At 45.9% G+C, this 10,654-nt stretch overlaps 1 protein-coding gene across 1 annotated transcript; it reads left to right on the plus strand.

Annotated features, from left to right (window-relative positions):
- Nucleotides 1-2,098: 2,098 nt before the first annotated feature.
- LOC129842168 (exostosin-1b-like) lies at nucleotides 2,099-3,952 on the plus strand. The gene has a single exon (XM_055910593.1). The coding sequence runs from the start codon at nucleotides 2,999-3,001 to the stop codon at nucleotides 3,950-3,952; it is 954 nt and encodes a 317-aa protein (XP_055766568.1). The 5' UTR covers nucleotides 2,099-2,998.
- The last annotated feature ends 6,702 nt before the right edge of the window (nucleotides 3,953-10,654 follow it).

The following is a 10,654-nucleotide window of genomic DNA, read 5'->3' on the forward strand; positions in this document are numbered from 1 at the left end:
AGGAGGAGGACTTGTCTTTGATCAGTGGACCATAGGAGGAGAGGAGGAGGAGGACTTGTCTTTGATCAGTGGACCATAGGAGGAGGACTTGTCTTTGATCAGTGGACCATAGGAGGAGGACTTGTCTTTGATCAGTGGACCATAGGAGGAGGACTTGTCTTTGATCAGTGGACCATAGGAGGAGAGGAGGACTTGTCTTTGATCAGTGGACCATAGGAGGAGAAGAGGAGGACTTGTCTTTGATCAGTGGACCATAGGAGGAGAGGAGGACTTGTCTTTGATCAGTGGACCATAGGAGGAGAGGAGGAGAAGGACTTGTCTTTGATCAGTGGACCATAGGAGGAGAGGAGGACTTGTCTTTGATCAGTGGACCATAGGAGGAGAGGAGGAGGAGGACTTGTCTTTGATCAGTGGACCATAGGAGGAGAAGAGGACTTGTCTTTGATCAGTGGACCATAGGAGGAGAGGAGGAGGAGGACTTGTCTTTGATCAGTGGACCATAGGAGGAGAAGAGGACTTGTCTTTGATCAGTGGACCATAGGAGGAGAGGAGGAGGAGGACTTGTCTTTGATCAGTGGACCATAGGAGGAGAGGAGGACTTGTCTTTGATCAGTGGACCATACGAGGAGAGGAGGAGGAGGACTTGTCTTTGATCAGTGGACCATAGGAGGAGAGGAAGGAGGAGGAGCACCCGCTGTCCACCGAACACAGACCCTGCTCCACAGCTCCCGAGGAACGCAGTTCAAATTCCTCTCACTCCCTGCCCACGTCCCAAATGGCACCCTATTCCCTATATAGTGCACTACTTTGGACCAGAGCCCTATTCCCTATATAGTGCACTACTTTGGACCAGAGCCCTGGTCCGAAACCCTATGGGCTCTGGTCAAAAGTAGTGCACTATATAGGGAATAGGGTGCCATTTGGGATACAGACAACTCCTGTCTCTCTGCTCTGCAGAATCACTTCTCGTCTTTCCAACCTCTTTCAGACCACAGCAGCTGTGAAAACAGTTCAGGAGGACATGCCTCAAGACTGACAAGCCGAAGATTTATAAGTGACATAACTAAAGCTGATATATGAAGTAGTCAGCCGTCTCCTGAAAACAACACGAGGGTTGGTAATATCAGCCTGCGGATAATGTATACGACAGAATAAATGTGCCATTCACAGTGTGCCGGTGGAGCTCGCACCCTCGTCCCGGGCGCGAACCAGGGACCCTCTGCACACATCAACAACAGTCACCCACGAAGCATCGTTACCCATCGCTCCACAAAAAGCCTCAGGAACCACTACTTCAAGGTCTCAGAGCGAGTGACGTCACCGCCTGAAAGGCTATTAGCGCGCACCACCGCTAACTAGCTAGCCATTTCACATCCGTTACACCAACCAATTCAGCCGTAGTGGATGCTGCTCTGCTGTGACATGGCTCATCCTGTCTTCAATGCAGAGTTCCTCAAAGGCCAATCAGAATAGTGAGATTAAGGGGGGTGTCAGAGGTTGTGCTGAAAGGAACAACAGTGTATTAGTGCCCTGCAAGGAGAGATGCAGAGCACTTTGTGTAACAGTATAACTTTAGTCCGTCCCCTCGCCCCGACCCGGGCGTGAACCAGGGACCCTCTGCACACATCAACAACAGTCACCCACGAAGCATCGTTATGGGAAGCTCACTCCTCAGCCTGAATGTCTCCAATAACTAGCTTTTCGGTGACGACTGGGTAAGACCCTTCAGGAGGGTGGTCAGTCACTGTGTGTTTGTGTGGCAGAGGTCCTGGGTTTGAGCCCCAGTATGAGCAGAAATCAAAAGGAAGCAGTTTTGCAAAGTAAAATGTAGTTGCATAAAGAATACATGAGAATATAGTCGTAGATTGTGCATTCTATCAAGTGGATGAATGAAAACGAGTTATAAATGTTTGTTTGTTAGGCGTGGTCAAACCAAAATGTGCTGTTAAATGAGATATATGGAAAATGACAGCAATACAATAGAGAAACCATGTCATGCATCTCTAACCGCTAGGTCAGGTTACTCTCGGCGGACCTCTAGTTGTGAATGGGATGCGGAAGCCCCGCCTGTTTCGGATATGACGCGAACCAATGGAAAAAGCCCAGTGCATTATGGAAGAACGTCACATCATCAGCAGACGCCGTAGGATTGGAAATCCTCTGTGTGAGATTCAGAACAACTCACCAAACAGTTTTTACAATTGGGATATATTACGGGATATCTTTCTTTAATGTTCCAACAATGTATAACAATCATTTCCCGACGCTTCAAGAGACTGAGTTGTCTTTCCTTGGACTAGGAGAGTAAATCAGAGAGAGTGTTGTAGAATGCTGCTAAGTCGGAGCTGCTTTCAACTATTTATTGAACTGCAGAAATTCATATGGACCAGAAGGCTAGATAGCAGGCTTGGTACCCTCCAAACTTCTGTTATATCGTTCGTTTGAACCGTGGACTAGTCCGACATGGAGCGTTATAATGTGAGTCCTGAATCTCTGGATGTTTGGACAAGCTAGCCAAGTTGGCTACATTCTTGTCGCCCTGTGTAGCTAGCTAGCAAACTGTGATTGTGTGCTGCTGGAACGTTAGGCTACAAAGCAAGAAATATTAAGTGAAAATACCTGCTTCTTTTTCATACAGGCAGATGAGACACTGAAGATGAATCCGCTAATAACACAAAGAAATGTAAGGTCCGGGTGCCTCTTCAATCCCTAACTTACCAGGAAGGTAGTCTACTCTTCAGTGCTGGAAGATAGCCACTGTTAGCCATAACTATTGACAAGGGGAGAAGTAAATGATCATTATAAATCGCCCACATGCGCTGGATCACTCGTCGGCTTGGGGAAAGGATTCAGAAGGTGGTGGACGTGTTGAGCGCTAAACCCTTCCTGGCTGGAGGAAGATGGCGCAGCCTTTCAATTGGAAGTAGTGGTGAGAGGAGTGAAACTTCATCGGGGCTCGTTGGATTTACTAGACATCTCGACCCTGATCGGAGGACACATGCAGGCCAAAAAACGGTACTTAATTCTGTTCTCCGCCGGTGCGTGTCTCATTCTGTTGTTGTACTTCGGAGGGGTGCAAGCCCCGCTATCCAGAAGCAACAACCGGCGTGATGACCGCAGCCTTCATGGATACCACGGGAGCCCCCAGTGGCCCCACTTCTTGGGGTCCCTGCAGCCGTTCAGCCCCTGGGACCAAATGGAGACCGAGGAGTACAACGTTCACATATCGCCACGACAGAAGAGGGATGTTATTTCGGGAGTTTATAAAGGGAAACGTTGCCGGATGGACTCCTGCTTTGATTTTTCCTTGTGCAAAACCAACGGATTTAAAGTTTACGTTTACCCGCAACAGAAAGGAGAGAAGATGTCGGAGAGTTATCAGAATATTTTATCCTCCATTGAGGCTTCCAGGTTCTATACGTCTGACCCGGGACAGGCTTGTCTGTTCGTCCTGAGTTTGGACACTCTAGACAGGGACATTCTGTCTCCACAGTATGTTCACAACCTCAGAACTAAAGTCCAGAACTTGCATCTGTGGAATAACGGAAAGAATCACCTCATTTTCAACCTCTATTCGGGGACTTGGCCCGACTACACGGAAGATCTGGGTTTCGACTTTGGGCAGGCCATGCTAGCCAAGGCAAGCGTCAGCACAGAGAACTTCAGACCCCATTTCGATATCTCCATCCCTCTTTTTGGGAAAGAGCACCCCAGGACCGGAGGGGAGAGGGGCTATTTAAAATACAACTCTATCCCACCGTACAGGAAATACATGCTTGTGTTCAAGGGGAAACGATACCTCACTGGAATCGGATCAGACACGAGGAATGCATTATATCATGTCCATAACTCTGAGGACGTGGTGCTGCTCACCACATGTAAACACGGGAAAGACTGGCAGAAGCACAAAGATGCCCGCTGTGACTGCGACAACGCCGAATATGACAAGTAAGTACATTACTATTTGTCATGTCCTGTATAGAGGTCTGTCGTTTTTAGATTTTTCAGGTACATGTGAGGGTGGCAGTGTGACATCACTCACCAGCCTTGATGTATGGCTGGCGTGGGACACAATCAATGGATCAGCGTTGTCTGAGTTTGTTAGGACCACTGCGTGTTTATAGCAGTGGTACTGTCCAGCGTGTTTAACAGTGATACTGTCCAGCGTGTTTATAACAGTGGTACTGCCCAGCGTGTTTATAACAGTGGTACTGTCCAGTGTGTTTATAACAGTGGTACTGTCCAGTGTGTTTATAACAGTGGTACTGTCCAGTGTGTTTATAACAGTGGTACTGCCCAGCGTGTTTATAACAGTGGTACTGTCCAGCGTGTTTATAACAGTGGTACTGTCCAGTGTGTTTATAACAGTGGTACTGTCCAGCGTGTTTATAACAGTGGTACTGTCCAGTGTGTTTATAACAGTGGTACTGTCCAGCGTGTTTATAACAGTGGTACTGTCCAGTGTGTTTATAACAGTGGTACTGCCCAGCGTGTTTATAACAGTGGTACTGCCCAGCGTGTTTATAACAGTGGTACTGTCCAGCGTGTTTATAACAGTGGTACTGTCCAGCGTGTTTATAACAGTGGTACTGTCCAGTGTGTTTATAACAGTGGTACTGTCCAGTGTGTTTATAACAGTGGTACTGTCCAGTGTGTTTATAACAGTGGTACTGTCCAGCGTGTTTATAACAGTGGTACTGGTGTGTTTATAACAGTGGTACTGGTGTGTTTATAACAGTGGTACTGGTGTGTTTATAACAGTGGTACTGTCCAGTGTGTTTATAACAGTGGTACTGTCCAGTGTGTTTATAACAGTGGTACTGTCCAGTGTGTTTATAACAGTGGTACTGTCCAGTGTGTTTATAACAGTGGTACTGTCCAGTGTGTTTATAACAGTGGTACTGTCCAGTGTGTTTATAACAGTGGTACTGTCCAGTGTGTTTATAACAGTGGTACTGTCCAGTGTGTTTATAACAGTGGTACTGTCCAGTGTGTTTATAACAGTGGTACTGTCCAGTGTGTTTATAACAGTGGTACTGTCCAGCGTGTTTATAACAGTGGTACTGTCCAGTGTGTTTATAACAGTGGTACTGGTGTGTTTATAACAGTGGTACTGGTGTGTTTATAACAGTGGTACTGTCCGGCGTGTTTATAACAGTGGTACTGCCCAGCGTGTTTATAACAGTGGTACTGTCCAGTGTGTTTATAACAGTGGTACTGTCCAGTGTGTTTATAACAGTGGTACTGTCCAGTGTGTTTATAACAGTGGTACTGGTGTGTTTATAACAGTGGTACTGTCCAGTGTGTTTATAACAGTGGTACTGTCCAGTGTGTTTATAACAGTGGTACTGGTGTGTTTATAACAGTGGTACTGTCCGGCGTGTTTATAACAGTGGTACTGCCCAGCGTGTTTATAACAGTGGTACTGTCCAGTGTGTTTATAACAGTGGTACTGTCCAGTGTGTTTATAACAGTGGTACTGTCCAGTGTGTTTATAACAGTGGTACTGTCCAGTGTGTTTATAACAGTGGTACTGTCCAGTGTGTTTATAACAGTGGTACTGTCCAGTGTGTTTATAACAGTGGTACTGGTGTGTTTATAACAGTGGTACTGTCCAGCGTGTTTATAACAGTGGTACTGTCCAGTGTGTTTATAACAGTGGTACTGGTGTGTTTATAACAGTGGTACTGTCCAGTGTGTTTATAACAGTGGTACTGTCCAGTGTGTTTATAACAGTGGTACTGTCCAGCGTGTTTATAACAGTGGTACTGTCCAGTGTGTTTATAACAGTGGTACTGGTGTGTTTATAACAGTGGTACTGGTGTGTTTATAACAGTGGTACTGTCCAGTGTGTTTATAACAGTGGTACTGTCCAGTGTGTTTATAACAGTGGTACTGTCCAGTGTGTTTATAACAGTGGTACTGTCCAGTGTGTTTATAACAGTGGTACTGTCCAGCGTGTTTATAACAGTGGTACTGGTGTGTTTATAACAGTGGTACTGGTGTGTTTATAACAGTGGTACTGGTGTGTTTATAACAGTGGTACTGGTGTGTTTATAACAGTGGTACTGTCCAGTGTGTTTATAACAGTGGTACTGTCCAGTGTGTTTATAACAGTGGTACTGTCCAGTGTGTTTATAACAGTGGTACTGTCCAGTGTGTTTATAACAGTGGTACTGTCCAGTGTGTTTATAACAGTGGTACTGTCCAGTGTGTTTATAACAGTGGTACTGTCCAGTGTGTTTATAACAGTGGTACTGTCCAGTGTGTTTATAACAGTGGTACTGTCCAGTGTGTTTATAACAGTGGTACTGTCCAGCGTGTTTATAACAGTGGTACTGTCCAGTGTGTTTATAACAGTGGTACTGGTGTGTTTATAACAGTGGTACTGTCCAGCGTGTTTATAACAGTGGTACTGCCCGGCGTGTTTATAACAGTGGTACTGTCCAGTGTGTTTATAACAGTGGTACTGTCCAGTGTGTTTATAACAGTGGTACTGTCCAGCGTGTTTATAACAGTGGTACTGTCCAGTGTGTTTATAACAGTGGTACTGGTGTGTTTATAACAGTGGTACTGTCCAGTGTGTTTATAACAGTGGTACTGTCCAGTGTGTTTATAACAGTGGTACTGTCCAGCGTGTTTATAACAGTGGTACTGTCCAGTGTGTTTATAACAGTGGTACTGTCCAGCGTGTTTATAACAGTGGTACTGTCCAGTGTGTTTATAACAGTGGTACTGGTGTGTTTATAACAGTGGTACTGTCCAGCGTGTTTATAACAGTGGTACTGTCCAGTGTGTTTATAACAGTGGTACTGTCCAGTGTGTTTATAACAGTGGTACTGTCCAGCGTGTTTATAACAGTGGTACTGCCCAGCGTGTTTATAACAGTGGTACTGGTGTGTTTATAACAGTGGTACTGGTGTGTTTATAACAGTGGTACTGGTGTGTTTATAACAGTGGTACTGTCCAGCGTGTTTATAACAGTGGTACTGTCCAGTGTGTTTATAACAGTGGTACTGTCCAGTGTGTTTATAACAGTGGTACTGTCCAGCGTGTTTATAACAGTGGTACTGTCCAGTGTGTTTATAACAGTGGTACTGTCCAGTGTGTTTATAACAGTGGTACTGTCCAGTGTGTTTATAACAGTGGTACTGGTGTGTTTATAACAGTGGTACTGGTGTGTTTATAACAGTGGTACTGTCCAGCGTGTTTATAACAGTGGTACTGTCCAGCGTGTTTATAACAGTGGTACTGTCCAGCGTGTTTATAACATTGGTACTGTCCAGTGTGTTTATAACAGTGGTACTGGTGTGTTTATAACAGTGGTACTGTCCAGCGTGTTTATAACAGTGGTACTGTCCAGTGTGTTTATAACAGTGGTACTGTCCAGCGTGTTTATAACAGTGGTACTGTCCAGCGTGTTTATAACAGTGGTACTGCCCAGCGTGTTTATAACAGTGGTACTGCCCAGCGTGTTTATAACAGTGGTACTGTCCAGCGTGTTTATAACAGTGGTACTGTCCAGTGTGTTTATAACAGTGGTACTGGTGTGTTTATAACAGTGGTACTGTCCAGCGTGTTTACAACAGTGGTACTGTCCAGCGTGTTTATAACAGTGGTACTGTCCAGCGTGGTTATAACAGTGGTACTGTCCAGTGTGTTTATAACAGTGGTACTGGTGTGTTTATAACAGTGGTACTGGTGTGTTTATAACAGTGGTACTGCCCAGCGTGGTTATAACAGTGGTACTGTCCAGTGTGTTTATAACAGTGGTACTGTCCAGTGTGTTTATAACAGTGGTACTGTCCAGCGTGTTTATAACAGTGGTACTGTCCAGCGTGTTTATAACAGTGGTACTGTCCAGCGTGTTTATAACAGTGGTACTGTCCAGCGTGTTTATAACAGTGGTACTGTCCAGTGTGTTTATAACAGTGGTACTGTCCAGTGTGTTTATAACAGTGGTACTGTCCAGCGTGTTTATAACAGTGGTACTGGTGTGTTTATAACAGTGGTACTGTCCAGCGTGTTTATAACAGTGGTACTGTCCAGCGTGTTTATAACAGTGGTACTGGTGTGTTTATAACAGTGGTACTGTCCAGCGTGTTTACAACAGTGGTACTGTCCAGCGTGTTTATAACAGTGGTACTGTCCAGCGTGGTTATAACAGTGGTACTGTCCAGTGTGTTTATAACAGTGGTACTGGTGTGTTTATAACAGTGGTACTGGTGTGTTTATAACAGTGGTACTGGTGTGTTTATAACAGTGGTACTGGTGTGTTTATAACAGTGGTACTGGTGTGTTTATAACAGTGGTACTGTCCAGTGTGTTTATAACAGTGGTACTGGTGTGTTTATAACAGTGGTACTGGTGTGTTTATAACAGTGGTACTGGTGTGTTTATAACAGTGGTACTGGTGTGTTTATAACAGTGGTACTGTCCAGTGTGTTTATAACAGTGGTACTGTCCAGCGTGTTTATAACAGTGGTACTGTCCAGCGTGTTTATAACAGTGGTACTGTCCAGCGTGTTTATAACAGTGGTACTGTCCAGCGTGTTTATAACAGTGGTACTGTCCAGCGTGTTTATAACAGTGGTACTGTCCAGCGTGTTTATAACAGTGGTACTGTCCAGCGTGTTTATAACAGTGGTACTGTCCAGTGTGTTTATAACAGTGGTACTGTCCAGCGTGTTTATAACAGTGGTACTGTCCAGTGTGTTTATAACAGTGGTACTGTCCAGCGTGTTTATAACAGTGGTACTGGAGTGTTTATAACAGTGGTACTGTCCAGCGTGTTTATAACAGTGGTACTGTCCAGCGTGTTTATAACAGTGGTACTGTCCAGCGTGTTTATAACAGTGGTACTGTCCAGCGTGTTTATAACAGTGGTACTGGTGTGTTTATAACAGTGGTACTGTCCAGCGTGTTTATAACAGTGGTACTGTCCAGCGTGTTTATAACAGTGGTACTGTCCGGTGTGTTTATAACAGTGGTACTGTCCAGCGTGTTTATAACAGTGGTACTGTCCAGCGTGTTTATAACAGTGGAACTGTCCAGCGTGTTTATAACAGTGGTACTGTCCAGCGTGTTTATAACAGTGGTACTGTCCAGTGTGTTTATAACAGTGGTACTGTCCAGCGTGTTTATAACAGTGGTACTGTCCTGGCGTTAAACCCGTCTGAATGGCCTGACCTGGTCTCTGTTTAGTCATTGGGCTCGCTGTCCTCCAGACCCTGCAGTACTGTTGTTACTCTGACTGTGGCTCAGCTGGCACACGTTCATCAGGGCACAACGTTTTGAAAACAAAACGAGCTCTTCTTATTGGACAATGTCCTCTTAGTCCCTCCGCCTGTTTTTGAGTCTGTTTTCATTGCGTTTTATGCCCAATGAACACAACCCTGGCCTGTGTGTTGGACTGTGGCTCATTGATGGATTAGTGTGGTAGTCTGGGTACATTGCCCTGGTGACAGCAGGGAAAGCCTACCTCCCACTGTTGACTCAGTCATTTCCCAGCAGCAGACCCCACTCTGTATCTGCATCTTTCATCAGTAACTAGGGCCGGGCCTGTTTACTTTCATCAGTAACTAGGGTACGGGCCGGGCCTGTTTACTTTCATCAATAACTAGGGTACGGGCCGGGCCTGTTTACTTTCATCAGTAACTAGGGTACGGGCCGGGCCTGTTTTCTTTCATCAGTAACTAGGGCCGGGCCTGTTTACTTTCATCAGTAACTAGGGTACGGGCCGGGCCTGTTTTCTTTCATCAGTAACTAGGGCCGGGCCTGTTTTCTTTCATCAGTAACTAGGGCCGGGCCTGTTTACTTTCATCAGTAACTAGGGCCGGGCCGGGCCTGTTTTCTTTCATCAGTAACTAGGGTACGGGCCGGGCCTGTTTACTTTCATCAATAACTAGGGTACGGGCCGGGCCTGTTTACTTTCATCAGTAACTAGGGCCGGGCCTGTTTACTTTCATCAGTAACTAGGGTACGGGCCGGGCCTGTTTACTTTCATCAATAACTAGGGTACGGGCCGGGCCTGTTTACTTTCATCAGTAACTAGGGTACGGGCCGGGCCTGTTTACTTTCATCAGTAACTAGGGCCGGGCCTGTTTTCTTTCATCAGTAACTAGGGTACGGGCCGGGCCTGTTTTCTTTCATCAGTAACTAGGGCCGGGCCTGTTTTCTTTCATCAGTAACTAGGGCCGGGCCTGTTTTCTTTCATCAGTAACTAGGGCCGGGCCTGTTTACTTTCATCAGTAACTAGGGCCGGGCCGGGCCTGTTTTCTTTCATCAGTAACTAGGGCACGGGCCGGGCCTGTTTACTTTCATCAATAACTAGGGTACGGGCCGGGCCTGTTTACTTTCATCAATAACTAGGGTACGGGCCGGGCCTGTTTACTTTCATCAGTAACTAGGGCCGGGCCGGGCCTGTTTTCTTTCATCAGTAACTAGGGCCGGGCCGGGCCTGTTTTCTTTCATCAATAACTAGGGCCGGGCCTGTTTTCTTTCATCAATAACTAGGGCCGGGCCTGTTTACTTTCATCAATAACTAGGGTACGGGCCGGGCCTGTTTACTTTCATCAATAACTAGGGTACGGGCCGGGCCTGTTTACTTTCATCAATAACTAGGGTACGGGCCGGGCCTGTTTACTTTCATCAA

This window comes from Salvelinus fontinalis, unplaced genomic scaffold (assembly GCF_029448725.1).
Source record: "Salvelinus fontinalis isolate EN_2023a unplaced genomic scaffold, ASM2944872v1 scaffold_0021, whole genome shotgun sequence".
NCBI classification, from domain to species: Eukaryota; Metazoa; Chordata; class Actinopteri; order Salmoniformes; family Salmonidae; genus Salvelinus; species Salvelinus fontinalis.